This window comes from Pygocentrus nattereri, chromosome 3 (genome assembly GCF_015220715.1).
Source record: "Pygocentrus nattereri isolate fPygNat1 chromosome 3, fPygNat1.pri, whole genome shotgun sequence".
Classification (NCBI taxonomy): Eukaryota; Metazoa; Chordata; class Actinopteri; order Characiformes; family Serrasalmidae; genus Pygocentrus; species Pygocentrus nattereri.
In genome coordinates this window covers 24,256,494-24,277,575 of record NC_051213.1, presented here as the reverse complement: position 1 = coordinate 24,277,575, position 21,082 = coordinate 24,256,494, and the positions used below count along the sequence as shown (strand labels likewise).

The following is a 21,082-nucleotide window of genomic DNA, read 5'->3' as shown; positions in this document are numbered from 1 at the left end:
CAGGACTTAACCAAGCAAAGTCCATGGCTGTTGTCCTTGCCTAATTATACATGGGGTCATACACTGAAGTTCCAAGCCCTAGAAATAGGCAATTAGCAAAAACGTCATTATTTACATATACAATTAGTTATTACAAAAATCACAACAAACACATGGATAAGCCAGCAAAAAAAGAAGACTGTACCTGGTGTCTGAAGACCTGATGGACCAATGTTCAACACCACGGAATGAAAATGAAACAAGAACTTTCAAGGTAAGCATATTTATTTAATTGCAAATAGTAACAGAAGCAGCATAGTTGAATGTCTCCAGATAGGTTGTACCCTTCTTTGCTCATGTGTTCTAAGTGTCTTCAGAAATGCACAAACATTTAAAGTTCAGCAACAATCAAAGTAATCAGACAACACTGGACCAAGCTGTAAACAAGGTGTGCATTAAAGTAGAGCACTAGCAGTTTTTTTGTACTACCATGTAAAATTGCCTGTAATAATAGCACATGGAGCACAGGTACAGATCAAAATTAGGTTAAAAGCTCCAATTCCAGTCACGTCAGGAACCTTCAAGATGACACCAACTCCCGGCATGGCTGCTATGGGCAACATGTATGATGTCTGCAGTCACCTATAAACAGAAACAAAACAACAAAAAAAAGTTAATTGTAGAAATGATGTTCTACTATAAGTATTAGAAGCCTCCTTATTGAACTGTGCAGAGTGTATACTGCTGCAGCAAAATGGCATGCCACTGAATTGATATCGCTTCTGATTTGTTTGATTTGTTGTATGGAACAGAAGTTGTTTACGCCCATTTAAAATAACTTAATGAGAAGATGTTACAGATAGTGACATCGTTTCCCCCCTCATCAGCAACAACACCTGGTGCTTGATAAAAGTCTCTTATAGTTTCTCCATTAAACTGACTTTAAATGACTGCACACAACGTAAACGTCAGTCATTTTGAGAAAGTGAGATAGAGCGCCCTATGTGGAAAATCACTTCCTGCCCCCCATCCTCAATTCACACCACAGCAACACAGTTACATCATGTCATTTGCAAACAACCTATACAGACCTTGTGCACAGGTGCAGACATCAATGTTGATTTTGCCAGCTGTGCTGATAGAAAACATCATTAATCTGGCAGTTTTTATCATATCTCACATTTTAGAAATATTTGCATTCGAGTCAGACAGTATTAAAAGAAATGAAACAAATAACATAAACAAATAAATAAAACATTGTAAAAGCCAGACATTGACAACATGTTTTCTTCCAGAACGCCCAGCAAAATCGAACACAGTTGTTTCTGCAATCAAGCAATCTGTATTTCCATCTACAGGTAGAATAAGCAACCAAAATATCAAATTCTATTGATTTAAATCAATCAAAACAAATGACAAATTGAGTTTTTGGTAGAGAACGAAAAATCAATCGCCTATGTATCAGTATCTGCTGATTTCCAGTGCAAAGACGTGATCAAATGATGCTCATACATAGCCAATTGATCCTTCTATTTCTGGCAAATAGCCACTTTTTTGCCATTTTTGACTGATCTAAAACAGTAGATTTGTGCTCAGATAGGCGTGTATATGTATAGACGCACCTTGCATACATGTGCCCAGAAGTCATGAACCGACTTTTCTCTTCTGCTGAAGTGAGCTCCTTTCATTTGAAGGATGATTGTATTTACTGACAGAAAGACCTCACAAGCAACTTCTGAAAGAGACTGAATATCTTAATCTCCACAACCATAACCAAGTTCTGTAAACAGAAAGGAGAAATTGCACACATGATTGTTCAAGCATTAGAAAACATGACATCTGCTAATCACATAAGTGAGCTGTTGACACCACTTTACATGAACACAAACATGACGCTATAAAGTGAAGACAAGAAGTCGCTCAGGAAGATGAACAGACCTGAAAAAGGCTTTAATCAGGAAAACTAGCTATATTTTTTCATTATTAAACTTTAACAGTATTATATAACACCACTACTGCCAAAACTACCAAAAAAATTTAGATTTGTTTAAGGTTGGTCTGTTTTAGATCAGTTCAGTGCACAGCATAGCCAAGCTAGCATCCATGCTGGAGAATGACTCCCACCCCATGCATAAGACTCTGGCAGCACTGGGCTGCTCCTTTAGCGACAGGCTGCTTCACCCCAAGTGTGTGAAGGAACGGCATCACAGGTCCTTCCTTCCTGCTGTTAGACTCTACAACCAGCACTGCTCCCAGCGGACCACACACACACACACACTTAAACTCTACACATTTAGTGGAAAGTTTCTTCAATGTAACATAATGTGCAATATTTTCCCATTTCCCCATGTGCAATTAAGAGTTGCAATTATCTGTAAAGAACTTGCAATTATCTGTAAATATATTTAAGAGTGAAAAAGTCAAAAGTTTGACATTTACTTTATTATTTTACATTGTCCTGTTAATCTATCTATTTTTTGTACTGAGTGCCTTGCTATCCCTTTGCTGCTGTAACACTGAATTTCCCCGTGGGACTGAAAAAAGATTATCTTACCTCATCATTGTTGGCAACATATAGCATATAAAGGCAAAGTCTATTCCTCGTTGGATTCTTCAAGTTGCACTAAAAAGTGAAATGATAATAGGTCTATATAGGTAATGTATTACCCAATGGAGCCCAGTAGTTACTGTCCCAGTCCTGTGACACTCACAGCCCCCATATTTTACGCTTTCCTGTGTTTTATGTCAACACTTACCTATTAAACAGTCTTAGAGTAATCTGATAGTGCGTTTAAGCGCGAAACACTAATGTGCGCGAGACTGTTGGGATCTTCGAGGCGAATTTAAAAAGCTAGCGCGAGCTAACCACTTAACGGACGCTCAACGGTTTTGTGAGCTATAGCCGATGACCCCGCTCTTCCACTACCTTTTTTCAAGCCAATTTATTGTATATAGTTGTTGCTTCTTGTGTTTGTAAGTAGTCATTTTTGAGACATTTTTAATTTCCAATACATTTTACTTGAGTACTCCTGTTCGCCGTTTACTAAAGTAACTTTGCTAACTGGCTAACATTTACTATGAGTGGCCACCTTTCCTGAGGTAGCTTCGTTTTTTAGGAGCAGTTTTTTATATTCATACCTAGAAACGTGTCAAGTCATGTTAGCAAATACAATTCTGTTATTAATTTAGCACTACGTCAGTCTCATGCTATATTATTATCAAATTTTAACGACTTACGTGAATTCCATCCATTTCTCACCGGCTGCAGCTGAACCACACTCGCGTTTATTTCTGTGTGGGAAGTCACACCTCCTCACGTAACGCGTGTGAGAGACGTTTACTTCGCCCAGTTAAATAAAAGAGGGCGGTGGCCGACGAAGGTGGTTGCAGGTTTTCATTCTAAAGCAGCCTGAGCACATCTGGCTTTACTTGTTTAGCCCTTGGATACATAAATGGGTCTAAAATGACCTGGTTTCGTCATTATTTGCATTATCTTTTAAACAAAATCTTATAATGTAATATTTTAGAAAACATGTTTTTGATGGCATGTAATTTGAAAGTATTAGTTTTGTAATTTAAAATGCTAGTTTTGTATTACTACCATTACACTCACAATGGTTGTTGACATTTTGATATTGCTCTGTGCTCATTTTCCAAATTTTAAAAATGTGAATGTGTTAAAAATGTTTTTAACAGGTTACTGAAAAAAATGCAAGCATGAACAAATTCCTTTATTAACCAATAAATACAAATAAATCATATTCTCTGGATAAATGTTTATGCTTTGTTAAAATGTCAAAAAGAGAAGAGTCCAAATGCTCAAACATCAAAGGGTAATCAGTGGCGTCAGTTTTCAAACAGTTAATCTGGTGTTCTCTGGCTTGTCTGGAATGAAATTCAGCAGGAAACCTGGCCTGTTGTGATTAAATTTGGACAGCCCTGAATAAAAATATGCAGGCTCTTTCCACTATGAAAAAACTATATATTAAAAAGTATGGTAAAGTTGGACACTCAGTGGATAGGTAACATTATCTCATTAAGAGGTTTCTTATTAAACAAACAAAAATAATCAAACCTACACTTTTCTCACATCTGAGATAACAGATAAACTGAGTGAAATATATATTTACCTTTACTGAATGTAAACAGTGTGCTTCATAGACAAAGTCAGGAAATTTGTAAACTGACATTTCAACAAGCAGGATACATATTATGGAAAATTTTCAAGTGTTCTCTGAGTGATGCAACAGAAGAACCACTTTTGGTTCATGTTGGCAACAAAATATTCACTTACACTGCAACAAATTTACATTTTTTTTTCTAAATGCATCAGTTCTGCACAGGTTTCGAATAACTAGTGGCGGTTTAATGAACTATTATTCAATTATAGTTAATGAACTATTATATATTTATTCTTAATATTTAATATTTAATCACAACTTCATCTGCATTGCTGCTCATGTATCCACAATAATTAGCAGCAATGCAGATGACCTAAAACAATTCAGAAAGTTGTATAAAGATTAAATATATAATGGTTCATTAACTAGAATGACATTAAATCTTGAGGCAGACAAACTGATATGACATAAACTGTTTGATCATATACTTCTATCTCTCCCATACATATTCTGGATCCCTCTCAAAATAAAGCTATAAACAAGCTTATCACAACTAGCATATGACAAGTGACTCCAAACATTTCATGGTATAGTGACTAACAGTGTTCAGGATGAAGATCAAGATGCATAAAACTTAAGTTTCTTTTTTCAAAGTTAAAGTAATCACCAAGTCTAACATGGAAAGATGATTAACTACAAGTCCCAAATTACTTTTATCTAACACTCAATAATTGTCTCTTTTTGTGCAGGTTGACTTGCAAGACAGGTGCCACCTTCATCCAAAAAAAAGGTATGAATTGAAGATACAAAAGTTCCTTTAAATGGCTTTGACAAAACAGATTGAATATGACAATGTTTTGTATGTTCTGTTTTATTGTGTAGTATGTCTTGCAGAAAACCATCTTATTGGACAATTAAACGAAGAGCAAAAGAATGGGTTGATAGAGACATAGAGTCAATTCAGGCAACAGGGTGGGGGCAGAGCCCAAATTTAGAAAAAGAAAACAATACAATAGGTGAAGATGGCGATGATGACAACATAGAATTCATGGACTGCCAAAGTACTGTGTGTGACAGTGACTTTGGTTCCTGTACTAATGATTTGCCTGAATTTAATTCTGGATCTGACTGAAACAGAGTGCAACTCTTTACAGGATGAACTTGCGAAATGGGCGGCTGAGCACCACATTACGCACAATGCCGTAAATGCCCTGCTAGCTGTCCTTGGCAAGCATCACCCAACTTTACCTAGAGATGCTAGGACACTGTTAGGTACAGTGAGGTCAAGTGAATTTGCAATTCAGGAGAAAGCCGGTGGTCAGTACTGCTACTTTGGTGTGCTTCACTCAATAATGCACATTCTACAAAAAAACAAGAGTTTATTAATCAGTAACAAACATTTGAAACTTCAAATCAACATTGATGGGCTGCCACTTTTCAAAAGTTCACCAACACAACTATGGCCTATTCTTGGAACTGTTGTAAACTTACCACACCATGAGCCCGTCACAATTGGACTGTTCTGTGGTGCAAGAAAGCCTGATTCAGCAAGTGAGTTTCTTGATGACCTCGTATCAGAGATAGTTGAGCTGGAAAATGGTTTTGACTTTGAGGGAATCAGGCTACGTTTAAAGGTCTCCTCTGTGGTTTGCGATGCACCGGCACGTGCTTTTGTTAAGTGTGTAAAAGGTCACACAGGGTACCATGGATGTGAGAAATTCACACAGGACGGAGTTTACATGGACAACAGAATGACATATCCAAGAACGGACATGCCACTCAGAAAGTTTCAAAAATAAGACAGATTCAGATCACCACCTTGGCATTTCACCTTTAGAAAGAACATCTTCGGGAATGGTCTCTGGGTTCCCTCTTGATTATATGCACCTTGTGTGCCTAGGTGTCATGTGGCGACTTCTTCACCTGTGGCTGAAATTAGGTCCTCTCAGTTGTAGGCTGCCTGGGTTTCAGCAAAATCTATTAACAGTGCGACTGCTGGGTGCTCAGAGCTGCGTGCCTGTGGAGTTTGCACGTAAACCAAGGTCTCTCAGAGAAATTGACAGATGGAAAGCCACAGAATTTAGGCAATTTTTATTGTACACGGGCCCTGTCCTGCTCAAAGATGTACTGCACACCGCAGTGTATGAAAATTTTCTGCTTTTGTTTGTGGGAATTTTCATACTCAGCAATAATAGCGTGATTGAGGACTACCTGGGCTATGCCAATGACATATTGGGTCTTTTTGTGTCTCATTTTGGAGAGCTGTATGGCCCTAAATTTGTCTCCTACAATGTTCACAATTTAGTGCATCTTGCACAAGATGTAAAAAACCATGGTGCTCTCGACAGCTTCAGTGCTTTCCAATATGAAAACCACCTGAACAAAATTAAAAAGCTCATTAGGAAACCTAGCTGCCCTCTGAGTCAGATTGTAAAGAGACTATCAGAGAAGCCATGGAGTGACAGCATGGAGGAAAAGACAAGTGTGTCAAAAGAACATACTTCTGGTCCTCTTTCACCACCTTTCTGTGCTGCAACACAGTACAAAGAGCTGGCAACCTCACTCTTCACTGTCAAACTTGACCAAGCCAACAGTCATCTTTATTTGGGGGGGAAAGTTGTCAAGGTTAAAAATATTGTGTCTTACAGGAATGAAGTATATGTTGCATACAGTACATTTGAGCAGCATGAACCATTCTTTCAATATCCACTGTCATCATCGACAATTGGCATACATTTGGTCCACGGACTTACAAGAACGATAAACTACTGCAAAGTAAACCAAATAGAGGGGAAGGCCTTTGTTATTCCATACAAAGACAAATTTGTGTCAATTCCACTTTTGCACACAAAACAGCAGTAAATCACCATTCAGAACTTGGAATCATGTGTTATATATATTTTTAAAGTTATTTGTAGATGTAGATGTACTGCAAGTTATACATCAAAAGGTACTGATATGTTCAATACTTTTAGTATTTTGTGATTAACAAGAATTTACTAGATCATAAATCTAATTTTCTTATTGATTTGATTGATTTTATGCTGCAAGATCTTAATGAAAAATGGATGTTATAGATAATCATCATCATCATTGTTCTTGATACAGTTTTCTTTTCACCAAACAATCTACATGTACAATTATTTCTATGATAATTTTATTGATTTAATAATTTTTTCCTACAATGAAATTGTTTTTATGAAAACATTGATTTCAAGTTTTGAAATGGCTGTCCAGATGGAAAATTATTTATTTAGGCATTAAATAACAAAATGTTTCTGACAGAACACATTTAATTTTGGGGGTCTGGGGTCTGGTTTCACAATACAGCTCACAATGTACCTCATAGTGGAGTTTGTCAACGAGGGGCAAACTGGACCAGTGGCAAAGTCCTGGTACATGGGTTCTCCTGGTGGCCTCCCTATAAAGATCAAAGCCGGCTTTTAAAAAGTGTTAAAAAAGCTGAGGTCCCCCATCCAGATAAAGGGTGGAAAAAGCACAGTGTGCGAATCCTTTATGAATCAGGTAATAAAGACATGCATATTTTAACATAGTACAGAACAAAGTATTATTATGTCCTCACCATAGCATGATCGATGGTTCTTTTTCATGGCCGTCATTCTTTCCCCCCAGAATCATTTGATAACGTTGTTTCTAAATGGAAAAAGTCATGCTACACGTCAGATCTGAACTCTGACACAGAGATTCTAAGAAAGAGAGTCAGCAAGTAAGCTGTGCATTCTGTACAATTAGTGTTTTAGAACAATTCTGTGATAGAACCCTTTATTAACATACTTTTACTTGTAGAAGAAAAGTATACTCTTCATCGGAGGAAGATGAATCACCACCGGTGAAAAAAAAAAATTCCCACTGCCCCAAGACCCCCAGCCCCACCACAGACTTGTAGACAGCCTGGACCTGGAACACATAATGGTATTGCATTTAACTTCACAATAAGGATGCTACCATAATGGTTTATTACTATACGTTTGCAGTACTGTGCTAAAGTCAGAGATCACATTTTATTTATCATAACATTAAGTGCAAGTTTTCCACCCTTACCTTTGTTACAGCTGTAATTCTTTTCAGTTTTTCTGCAGAGATCTGCAGAGAGGTTTTCCATAACTACAAAGTTCAGTCTTTGAAGTTGGAGCATTTTCTGCTTCTCACTATCCAAGACATCCCAATGACATTCAAAGACGTTAAGGACTCTTAATATCCTGAATAAAGGATATGCTGAAATATCTGAAAAATCAAGAACTTGCAAAAAAATGGTCTCTCTATCTCTGTGAAATATTTAAGTGTAAAGCCACAAATATAAAGAGTGTATTATGCTACAATAGTTAAACCAGCGTAATGTCCCTTAATAATATTGTCCCATATGATACCTATTCCTTACTTATTTTTTTGCATTCTCAGCATTGTCCAGCAGCTTCCAGTCGGGAGCAAGAGCAGAGCAAGAGTGGTGCAACAAACCATCAGATGTTCAAGGTATAATGCCTGAAACATTTCCAAGGGGTGGATAAATGAATACTATAGCATTCTGATCTCGGTCTTGCATCTGTAGCACACTGCCAATTGCCATGAACAAAAATTTAAACGATTTCCTGTAATTATAAAAAAGCATTTATTAAATCCAAGTACAATCCTTGGATAATCAAGTTATTAAAAGAAAGTACAGGAAAGCAGATAAAAACTACTTCGAACGTTACTACTTAGTAGCCCAACAGTAATACAATGTATGCCTCTTTAAACAACTAATATTCTCAAACAATGGCAATTTATAGTATGGCAGTTAACTTACCTTGACTTGTTTCATCTTTAGCCCAGGACAACCAGCAGGGAGACAATATTTATACAGATCTGTCAAAAATGCAAGGTAATACCACTCATTAAGTAATATAAAAAGACTGAGATCATCAATATTAATCTGTATCTGTATGGAGTGTAGTCACAAAAATATTACTAACAATATATTTTAAAATTATATTTAGGAAGGCCATTTTCTCCATGGGAACACTCAGGCCATCATATGTCACAGAGTAAGTTTCATAAAATGTTACAAAGGAACTGCCTTTGTCTAAATGTGTTTCAAAAGTTGTTGTCATTGTTCCTTTCCATTTCATGTTCTCTCTCTCTCTCTATCTATAACCCTTATTCCCTTTTTATCTGTCTACCTACCGACCGACCGACCGACCGACCTATCTCTAACTCCATCTACCTACAGCTCTAGCTATAACCCTTATTCCCTAACTACCTACCTACCCATCTATAACTATCTATCTACCTATCCATCTACCTACAGCCCTCTATCTATAACCCTTATTCCCTATCTACCTAACGACCTATCTATAAATCTCTATCTACAGCTCTAGCTATAACCCTTATTCCCTAACTATCTACCTACATATCTGTAACTCTAACTTATCTAACTATTCATCTACCTACATCACTACCTATCTCTCTATCTATAACCATTGTGTCCTGTCTAAGTAATCTTTAACTTTGACTTTTTTATTTATATGCACATCTAGTTTAAACACAATCACAAACAAATCAGCCGCATTCTACATCCACTTAAGAGATTGAAAGACGTAGGCTGGAATTGTGGTAAAAAAGGGCCTATTATGAAAATAATTTTAATGGCAATTCTTGTCAGATTTCTAGAATGTATGATTAGTAGTAACAGCAATTTTGTTCCAACAGCCCCTGCCATACAACAAGAGTCTTCAGAGTGGTCAATATCTAACCAGACCCCATGTAAGTTTGATTACTTTACTGAGCAGCCCTGAACAATGATTATAATCAAATATGTGAAATCAAGTTTGTTTCTGCATTTGATTCTGAAATTTCCTTGCAGATAGCTTTCAGGATACAAGACAAAGCCAACAGGTTCTACCTCATGGTAAGTCCAATGTGAGATATACATTCACGGTGAGTTCAATTAAGACATTTAATAATAGCAATGGGTTTCAGGTTTGTAATGTGTACAAATGTTCAGGGACACGTTTATTAAAGCCCTGTTCAGATTTGATTTTTTTTTTAATCGGGGACGACAGTAAAAATCTTTTTACACGTCCTCAGTGGCAAAACTCTCACACCTAGACAGCAGTAAAATGACTCAACAAAAAAAGCAAAGTTCTAATACTGTGTCCAATTTCAGTTGTCATTTGTATTTTACTTTTTTTTTTAGATTGTATTGTATTTTTCGCCCTTCGGCTGAAAAAAACTCAATTACATATTATTCTAAAACATTGGACGTTACGGCCCGAGGCCTTCTGTCCTGTCTCCGAGCGGTCGCGGCGTGCGCGCTAATGGTACAGGATGCTGAAAAAATCGTTTTAGGTCATGACTTGACCTTACACACCTCTCATCAGGTCTGTCAGCTCCTAAATAACTGTTCTACACAGCACATGTCTGCTCAGCGGCGTGCAGGCTATGAGAACATTTTGTTGAACACCGAAAACCTCACTGTGCGTCCGCACTCCTCACTAGATACTGTCTCTTCCGCTTTAATGCGTTTACTTCTGTTACCACACGACACCTCCAGTCCCACTCTAAGACGTGCATGACCGCGAGACCCGTCTGGCCGGTGAAACTTCTATTCGCCCTGACGTGTCTTCCACCCTGTTGCCTTCTGGCCTAGCATTTTATGTTGATGGATCAGGTTCCAAGCCATCATCGGATGGCTCAAGACCAAGATGTCACTATATACACGGACAGCCGTTACGCTTTCGCCGTAGTTCATGATTTTGGGGGAATCTGGCATCAACGCGGTTTCGTTACTACTGATAACAAACCCATTTCCCATGCGTCGCTTATCGAGGACCTGATCAGGGCTAGCTTCCTGCCCTCCCGACTGGCCGTTGTTAAAGTTCGACCCCGACTCTGTTGGTAACAATACCGCCGACTCTGCCGCGAAACGCTCGTTCCCGATTTTCATGGTATTTCGCATCGGGAACGAAGAGGGGTAAGGCATGACATGTCCGAATTGTTTTGCATTCACAATTTGTTCTTAAGCATATCATAGCTGCAGTACTTACAAGCCTGGCTGCAAAAGGGATATCCAGCAAGAACTAACATGCTCTTAAAAAAAAGTGCAAAGAAAACCCACAAGCAAGACAGAGTCTGTTCCCTCTCTGCAGTTTCAGAGACCTTGGAAAACATTTTATTAGCAACTGAAGGCTGTGGATATTCCACCGAGATGTGTCTGTGAGATCACAATACACAGGTCATGCTCTCAGCTCTTAAAGGGACAGCAGCTGTTTGCACCCTGGCTTGGTGCTAGGCATCCTTTCCAGAGTGCAAGCAATTTTTGATTGCTCTCATTAGTAATTAAAAACACATCCCAACAATTTTGTGCACATAAACTATAGTATATACCATGTTTAAAGATAGTGTGGTTAGACTTTATCATTCTCTTATGATGAGCAGTAGGAAGGAGGGAGCATTTTTTCCACCAGAGTAGGCCTCTATGGGTTAATAGTTACATGTCTTATGTGCTTATATAACCAGGTGAAGAGAAATTCCTTCATGTGGAAGAATGTTGCTCATCCCACAGTCATTCACTGTGCATTTGGCAGTGACCGTGAAAAATAGAGCAGACACATACTAACATAGCCTGTGTGGGGCCATAAATTTTTTCACCTCTAGAACGCCATACATGATACGTATAACAGGTTTAATGTAAACACAAACATATTTTAAGAGTTAATTTCCAGTATATATAACTATTTCAGATATTAAGCAAAAACAATTGCTTACAAATTGCATTCACAATTTGAACTCTGCTGTTGATCGCATATTAGACCGTTGTCTTATATGTGTCTTACAGAATAACCCAAAACTGGCCAGACCGCACCAAGTTCTTCCTAAACCGGAAACACCTTTCCAAGAATGGCAAATCGATTTCACACACATGACGACTGTAGGGCCGTACAAATATTTACTGGTCTTAGTAGATAAATTTTTCGTTGGACAGAGGCGTTCCCATGCAATAAAGAAAATGCAAATACAGTTGTGACAAAACTATGCCAAGAAATCATACCGCGTTACGGTGTCCCCTTAGGAATAGACTCTGACAAAGGCACACCGTTCACCTCCAAAGTCACACAGATGCTCGCGAAGCACCTGAGCATAGACTGGGCTTTCCACATCCCCTATCACCCTCAATCCTCTGGTATGGTCGAAAGGGTTAATCGGACTTTAAAAGGGCGGTTACGAAAAGCCATGCAGACGCAGAATGTCACCAATTGGGTGAAGGTTTTACCTGTAGTTTTGGCCAAACTGCGGATGGCGCGCACAGACACTCTGGGTGGTCTGTCGCCGTATGAAATTGTCATGGGACGAGTGTACGGCGGACTTGGATGTGCGTCGCAGCGAGTACACCGCAGGGTTGTTAACTGTTCTGAATGAATACTGGGAGAGGGTCAACCAAACTATCACAGACCCTCCCAAGGTCCCAACTCATGCTTTTAAGCCGGGCGATCAGGTATTGGTCAAGAAATTTGAGAGAAAGGGTTTTTCAGACTCCCCTTTCTCTGAACCCACTCCTGTACTCGCTGTCACACGCACGGGGGTATTAACCGATCTTTTTCTACAGTGGATTCATGCCTCCAGATGTCAGTCAGCCCCGCAGTGATGTATATACATGATAGACGTCTAAATATTTTTGTTTCCTATCTCTAACCTGTCCTGTGTTACAGAAGTATGTTGCAGCTAATATTAATCCTGTGCCTGGTGGAACGTGCTGGCGGATCCCCCATGGATAACGTTTTCTGGCAGTATGCTAACTGGACAGCCAAGCAGTACACCAATGACTCCTGCTACGTGTCACCTGATGCAGAGTAGCTCTCTGCTACTCTGCAGGCTGTAGCACACACCTGTCTGTCTCCTGACTGTTTGAATATTACTCATTATGATTACCCTCACATTAATTATTCTCTTTCTTTATCACAGGATTTTTGTTCTAAACTTCGCAACACTACAGATCTTGCTACATGTTTGCAGTACATTCTTAAATATGTCCTTACTAACTCCTTACTAACTCCTTATTAACTACTTACTCCTTATTTTGCCATGGCTGTCTCTTTTATCTGTATGGTTTTGCTGTTTCTGTGTTTGGGTCCTTGTTTTTTCAGATGCCTCATGGAAAGGGTCTACGCGCTGGCCTCCGCGATGCAACCCCTGCGGCCCGTATACCAGCCTCTCATCTCCAGCACCAACAATATGTATGTGTGCTCTCACACACACCACAGTAACTTGCCCTGTTATGCCCCACCAGTTGGTGAGGCATAAAAGAGGGGAATGAAAGGGTTAACTCTGCTCCAACTCTGCTCTAAGCAGATTTTGCAGCAAGCATAGCTGCTGTCCTTGGCAGTTTGCACAAACAACTTGCTCCTCTTATCGGGACAACATTCTGTCCAGAACCATTTGTTCTCTTTTGTAGGTAAGATTGTCGTACACAGAGCAGAAGCCCCCCTCCTTTGGGCAGTTCCGGTGGTCCGTGAGTGTCAGCTTAGCATTTCATGACTGTTAGACAACTTATTTGGGTCCACCCTGTTTGCTTGTACGGTTTTGCTTGTAAAGGAAGGAGTGCCCTTCTTTCTTTGTGCAGAAGACTTAATAAACTCTTTGATTGATTACGAGAGTGGTTCTGTCTTCCTGCACCGAGCGCGCTCGCTGAGACTTTCCACAGGACAGGTGATCCACTCTCTGGTTCCTCTTCATAAACGGACCAAAAACGGCCGGTCCTTTCAGTTAACAAGACAATGGTTTTCATAGGGTGTCCTAATTTTTCACATTACTGTAAAACAGTCTAGAACATAGAACACAAAACAGTCAAAATATAACAAAAAAAAAAGTATACTATCCAAAACATTTACAGATGATAGATAGATAGATAGATAGATTCAACTTTGTCATTACTCAGTACAAGTACATGGCAACGAAATGCAGTTAGCATCTACCAGAAGTGCAAATAGTAGCAAATAGTGCAAAAAGAGAGTGTGCAAGTGTGCAATAAATAGGCATAGTGCAACATTACAGTATATAGAATAAATTACTTATAGATATGCAAAAAAATAGATTATAGGTGTGTAGAACTGTTGCGATGTGTTATTTACATGGCATACACACGGTCACACAGTTGGTCAGTATGCTCTCGATGGTGCATCTGTAAAAATTTGTGAGGATCTGAGGAGACAGCCGGTCTTGTTTTAGTCTCCTCAGGAAGTAAAGACGCTGCTGTGCCTTCTTGATGAGATGGGAGGTGTTGAAGGACCATGAAAGGTCTGCCGAGATGTGGATTCCCAGGAACCTAAAGCTGGACACACGTTCTACCTCTGCTCCGTTGATGTAGACAGGAGAGTGTGTGCAGCCCTTGGTTTTCCGATAGTCCACGATGAGTTCTTTGGTTTTGCCTGTGTTCAGGATGAGGTTGTTGGTGGTGCACCAGGAAGTCAGGTGCTGGATCTCCTCCCTGTAGGCCGATTCATCGTTGTTCCTGATGTGGCCAACCACTGTGGTGTCGTCTGCAAACTTGATGAAAATGTTAGATGTGTGCAGAGGAACACAATCGTGGGTGAACAGGGAGAAGAGCAGAGGGCTCAGCACACAGCATTGCGGCACACCAGTGTTCAGGGTGATGGTGGTAGACATATGACTGCCCAATCTCACAGACTGGGGTCGGTCTGTCAGGAATTCCAAAACCCAGTTACACATGGGGGTGCTGATTCCCAGGTCGCTGAGCTTGGTGACCAGCCTACTTGGGATGACCGTGTTAAAAGCAGAGCTGAGGTCGATGAACAGCATGCGGATGTAGGTGTTCCTTTCATCCAGATGGGTGAGGGCAGAGTGAAGAGCAGTGGAAATTGCATCCTCAGTCGACCTGTTTGCACGGTATGCAAACTGGTGGGAGTCCAGGGATGGTGGGAGCACTGTCTTTAGGTGGTTGAGGACCAGTTTCTCAAAGCACTTCATCACAATGGGGGTGAGTGCGACTGGGCGGAAGTCATTAGGACATGCAGCAGATGAGCACTTTGGCACCGGTATGATGGTGGATGTCTTCCAGCATGCCGGAACAGCAGCCTGGGCCAGTGATAGGTTGAAGATATCGGTGAAGACCTTGGCTAACTGTCCAGCGCACGCTCTGAGGACACGTCCAGGAATGCCATCTGGACCAGCAGCTTTGCGTGCATGCACCCTGCTCAGTACAGACTGTACATTATCAGTGGAAAGTGTGAGGGGGCTTTCATTGTGGGGAAGACCACTCCATGTGCTGTGTAGGTCATTCCTCTGGTCGAAACGATGTTATCCATAGTCAGTTCATTTCTTACAAGCTAAGAATACACAGAGCAAAGTCCTGTTTTCTAGGCAGTGACTTTTCCTTTAAATTTCCGTGTTAACAGCACCTACACCACAACAATGGCAAACAGGGTGGAACATGCCCAATACGTATACATGGCCATCTCAGGATACAAGACAAGGCCAGGATGTTCTTTCTCATACAAATGGTGAGTTTACCTTAAACCTTACAAGCCATTTACACCCATGCACCTCCTTGTAACTATACTTATTGTCTATTTTATCAGCTCCATTTTGGAGCACGCTGTAGTTTGTGCCGTGGTGGTGGTGTGTTAGTGTGTTGTGCTGGTATGTGCAGATGATACACAGCAGTGCTTTTGAGTTTTTAAACACTGTGTCTCACTGTCCACTCTATTGGACAGTCCTACCTTGTAGATGTAAAGTTAGAGAGGATAACTCATCTGTCGCTGCACAGTTTGTGTTGGTCATCCTCTAGTTCTTCATCAGCAGTCAGAAGATGGTGCCCACAGGATGCTGTTGTCTGGATAGTTTTGGTTGGTGGACGATTCTCAGTCCAGCAGTGATACTTGGGTTTTAAACTCCAGCACCACCTCTGTGTCTGATCAACTGACACCAGCACAGCACATATAACACACCATCACCACCAGGTTAGTGTCACTGCAGTGCTGAGAATGATCCACTGCCCAAATAATACCTGCTCTGTGGTGGCCCTGTGGAGATCCTGACAATTAATGAACAGGGCAATAAAGTATACATAAAAACAGATGGACTACAGTCTGTAATTGTAGAACTACAAAGTTTTTCCAAATGGCAAATGGAGCTGAATAACAGACAATGAGTGTAGTTGCAAGGAGATGTACCTAATGAAGTGGCTGTTGGGTGTATAGACATTTGTCAGTATGTATAAATAAACACTCATATTTACAATCACTTCTTAGATCACTAAAATGAACATGTTTATTTAAATTTTGTACTGTAAACAGCACCCACTGCACAACAGGGACCTTCAAGGCGGTTCATCAATAATCAGTGCACACGTAAGTTTGGTCTTTAAGACAAAGTAGTTTAAAAAATTGCTTACAATGAATAAAAGGATAACTTCTATCTTATTTTTGCAGCTGTAGACAGAACAGTGTTAGAGGCACTGAGAGAGATGGACCTGAAGATTACTTACCTCACATCACTTGTTGAGTCTTTTGTGGGTGGCCGCCGAATTTTGCCCCCACAACAGGTCCAAGATGAGGAGGAAATGAATATTTTCCTACTAAATTCAATGGAGACCCTAGAAGATTTAGAGAAGAGGCTGTTGAACAATGGACTGAAGCAGAGGATGGTAAGTTCATTTATAGATTTCCCATTAAATCAAATCTAGCTACCACCAACTCTCTATCTCTCGAGCTATCTCTCTATGCATATCTATAACCCTTATCTATCCATCCATCCATCCATCCATAACCCTTATTCCCTTATCTATCTACCTACCTATATCTCTGCAAAGATGGGCAGAGGTTCACCAATCTGTGAATATTGCATCTAAAAATTTTCTTAAAAGAAGTGCAATTATTTTAGCCATGACTGTATACAGCTTTATATTATTAGTCAAAAACTTTCTAATCAATTACTTTAGGTCAATACAATAAATAAGATATGAACTATTTAAAACAAGAACCGTAATTACAAAATCAAAACAGAATGTACATTTCCTAGGACACGTTATGAAGGTGCAGTTGGTACAGTGAGACTGCTGTTTATCCATTTCTGTTCTTATTGTGTATTATTTCAGACCAACACACTCTCACTAAGTGGAGGCCACACAATGAAAAAGACAATATGGCGGATTGCCAGCAAGGTCTTCACCCCCAACCTGGCAAAAAGCCTTAACTGGTGTGGCAGGGGAGACAAGCGAGGTTTAAAGCAGACAGCCTGTGGACAGCTTATTATTGGTGAGTATATTAGAACCACTTACATGTTACATTATTTGCTGTAACATAAAGAATAGGTGTCATGCAACAAAACCACGCCCAAATTAATCAGAATTTAAATGAGGCCATTATCAAATGAAATACTACACCATTATGTACTAAATTACATATACCTTATGATAGATCTACAGCAGGGGTGTCCAAAGTGTGGCCCGCAGACAGATTTTTATTGGCCGCTGTATCGTAAGAATACATTATTGTTGCAATTTTTGCTGTAATTACAGTCAAATTTATTTAATTAGTTAAATAATTGTTAATTATTCTGTACATTTGTGTTTAAATATTTTGAATACAATGTTATATAATGTATGAATAATACTTTTGGAAAGGAGACCGGTCCTTAGGTGTTTTGATATTGTCCAATCTGGCCCCCTTTGAAAAAATTTTGGGCACCCCTGATCTACAGTGTTTAGCTCGGTCAAACTGAGGAGGCCAGGGGTTAGACAGTGCAACATGCTGGTTTATGACTTGTCTTTCAATGAGGAAAATAACTATTAAGAACCTCAACTTTACCTCAACTTACCCAAACAGCCACACTGCTTCGAGAAATGACATAAGCTAGTGCAAATGCAGCAGCCACCTCAGGAATGGCTAGCACGTGGTAATGATAGCCAAGTTCACTAGCTTAAGTTATTTGACAAAATAAGTTACCTCGATGCACCTGTGAACTTTAACTTTAAATATGCCACAAATCTAGTACCTATAACAGGATAAACACATACATCACTGATAACCTAGTTAATTTAGTATGTGAACTTGAACTTACCTTTCTCCGACGGACCTTCGGAAAGCTGCTTTCTTCTTGAGCGCTTCTTCTAAATTAGGTCAGAGACGTTCATCTATCACGTGCGCCCCTCGTCATCCATACTGGACGCTTATTGCTCATGTGGTTTTCACGTGTTTTTAAAGTACAGATATTGCCATTCTTACTTTAATTAGGACAGTTTTCGACGAAATGACGCTAAATAACAACACCTTTGTATATATTGGAAAATACTAGTCCCCCTCCAATTAATTACTATGCCTGTAGCGTAATACCTTAAAAACCTGGCCTAATAACAGATACGTTAGATTACTTATTTCTTACAGGCAGTTCCATTTATTCAGTGTAATACAGCTGATAAATGTATAGTCCTTATGCCTCTTTAATAAGAATAGTAATAATATTCTACATTTTGACACACAGCTGCCGCAGTGAAGAACCCAGCGCTACCAGCTCCCACGGAAGCAGAAGCTGAAAAATGCCTAAAGGATTACCTCCGCCTGGCACCAGCAGGACGCTAAACTTTTATTTTGTTAATTCCACATGTTTGTTCCATTCTTTATTCTATTGTTGATTTTCTGTTAAATAAACATGTTAAAGGAAAATTCCCTTTCACTTAATTTTGTTTTGGGGTAATAATATTAATAATAATATAAATTAATCACATAAAATAATATAGCATAATTTCTATACATCATTTTTCCAGTGTAGATTTCTGTTTGAGTCTTTAGGCTTCTTAATGGCTCATACGATCTCTCTGCTTGTATATTTTATATCTTTAACTCAGGGAGGAAGAAGAATATAAAATCTAGCTTTGAGTGTAATTTATGTAAGAAGGTTTGATTCTAAATGTCACACATTCAGTTACGCTCAGATGCTGCATTTTAGGTAGACTGTACATATCAGTCTGCAATGCAGCGTATGAACGTCATTTTGGCATCCAAGCCCGATGTTTAAAAGATGTACTGCAGATGAATAAACGCTCTAGTAAATGGTCTAGGAGAGATCTCAGAAGCGTCTCCGAGACGCAGGCGTGATTATGACGCAGCCAGATAGGTCTGGAATGCAGCAGCTGAAGGTCTTTCACGATCCACCAGAGACGTATCAGAGACGTATTGCCGATGAGCACACGCTCTATTAAATACGTATTCCAGACGAACTGTGTTACATCCAAAAGACGTCTCTGAGATGTATATGTGCTATCCTTCCTCTGAATGGGAAATGACCAGAGCATGTGGACGAGGGCTTGTTAAAACCGGTATTGCAACGAGAGGGGAGGGCAGATGTTCAGACTGTGGGGATCTTCTGGAGGAAACCTACCCTACCAGGACTCCAGCTGCTGCTCTGGTCCAGAGCCGGCCCTGACCAATGTGGTGCCCTAGGCGAGATTTTGGTTGGTGCCCCCTGCATCATCAATCATCGGGTTTATACACTCACACAGACAAAAAGCTTTATGTTTTTGAGTTTTGTTTTTTTATTTTAGAACGAAAACAACAGTAAAACAGTAAAATCAGTATTAAAGAAACAAATAAAAAGTAAATTAATTATAAATATAACCATATAACAATAAATAAATATAAAGGTGTTGCACAAAAAATATTTTCAAACTTTTACATAAAGTAGTGCAGAGAACAACTTTCTGCGTATTGTAGAGAGTCTCTAATTAACGAAGATTAAGTGCTTATTTAGTGAAAATGGGGGGGGGGGGGGGTCATTTCAAATGTCTTTAATGAGTTTGGGGAAGGGGGTAACTGACGCTATCACTTACTAGCTAGTAACTATTTTTCTGAAGGGAAATTTTACTGTACAACATACACATGGTTAATTCACCATATTATATTACCTCTGTTTTTTGCCACTTGTCTTCCTCCTCTATTCTCCTTTTTCTGCCCTGGGCACCAGAGGACTTCCTTTTAGACATCTTTACGGGGAGATGTCACTCACTCTGTGGTGTTGTCTTTTTCCTCACAGAGAAACAGTAACGAGGTGTGCAGAGCGCGCGGGGGCGGCGGGGGGGGGGGGTGATAGGTGTTGTGTGTTGTTATTATAATAATTATTAATTTGACTAATATTATTAAACAATGAAGTTATGATTATGTGGACTTTGCTTGTTTTCATATTTATTAATTGTTAATTTGCAAAAAAAAAAACATGCACGCGAGCGCCCCCCTGGACAGACGGCGCCCCTTGCATTTGCCTATATCGCCTAATGGAAGGGCCGGCCCTGTTCGGGTCTGTTAGGTCCAGTCGGTGGGTCATATCTACCTCCTTCCATCAGGTTTATATTGTCTATAGGTACATGAATGGCCTTACGTACATTTATTATCCAGAGCAATTTAGAGTGAATGTTAATGTTACTGGTGGAGCAGCGGTGTTTCTGGAGAAAGAACTACAAGCACTACAACAGACCACTACATAGCAGGGGCAGGAGCATAATACACATGCAGGCGCTATATGGGCATATAGCGATAGGCCTAATATTTGGTTGTTTTAACAATTTAACACCTATAATTTATTGAAACATCCATCCATCCATGTTCTAAGCCGGTTCTCCGTCAGGGTCGCGTGTGTTGCTGGAGCCTATCCCAGCAGTCTTCGGGCAGGATGCACCTTGGACATGTAGCCAGTCCATCGCAGGGCAGACAGACACAGACAGTCACTCACACCCAGGGGCAATTTAGCATGTCCAATTGACCTGTCTTTGGACTGTGTGAGGAAACCGGAGAACCCGGAGGAAATATTGAAACATCCGTAATGTGTTAAGCAGCACTATTCACGGAAATAGACTGGCGACGTTACCGATGATTGGACAGTTTATACCTTAAATAGATAGATAGATAGATAGATAGATAGATAGATAGATAGATAGATAGATAGATAGTGTTTTCTACTTAAATATGAATACTTTTAAA

The 21,082-nt window shown here is 39.7% G+C and overlaps 1 protein-coding gene across 1 annotated transcript; it reads left to right on the top strand.

Annotated features, from left to right (window-relative positions):
* Positions 1–8,530: 8,530 nt before the first annotated feature.
* Positions 8,531–18,691, top strand: LOC108416265. Its single transcript, XM_037536928.1, has 9 exons — positions 8,531–8,591; positions 9,095–9,142; positions 9,807–9,860; positions 9,961–10,005; positions 15,509–15,613; positions 16,409–16,462; positions 16,544–16,758; positions 17,209–17,368; positions 18,594–18,691. Exons 2-9 carry the CDS (start codon positions 9,133–9,135, stop codon positions 18,689–18,691), a joined length of 741 nt encoding a protein of 246 aa, XP_037392825.1. The 5' UTR covers positions 8,531–8,591; positions 9,095–9,132.
* Positions 18,692–21,082: the final 2,391 nt, after the last annotated feature.

Excerpts from the sequence above, each read along its gene's own strand:
- LOC108416265 (XM_037536928.1), top strand. Across the intron at positions 10,006-15,508 it reads CCAACAGGTTCTACCTCATG|CACCTACACCACAACAATGG; the intron begins GTAAGTCCAATG and ends CCGTGTTAACAG. Across the intron at positions 15,614-16,408 it reads TGTTCTTTCTCATACAAATG|CACCCACTGCACAACAGGGA; the intron begins GTGAGTTTACCT and ends TACTGTAAACAG.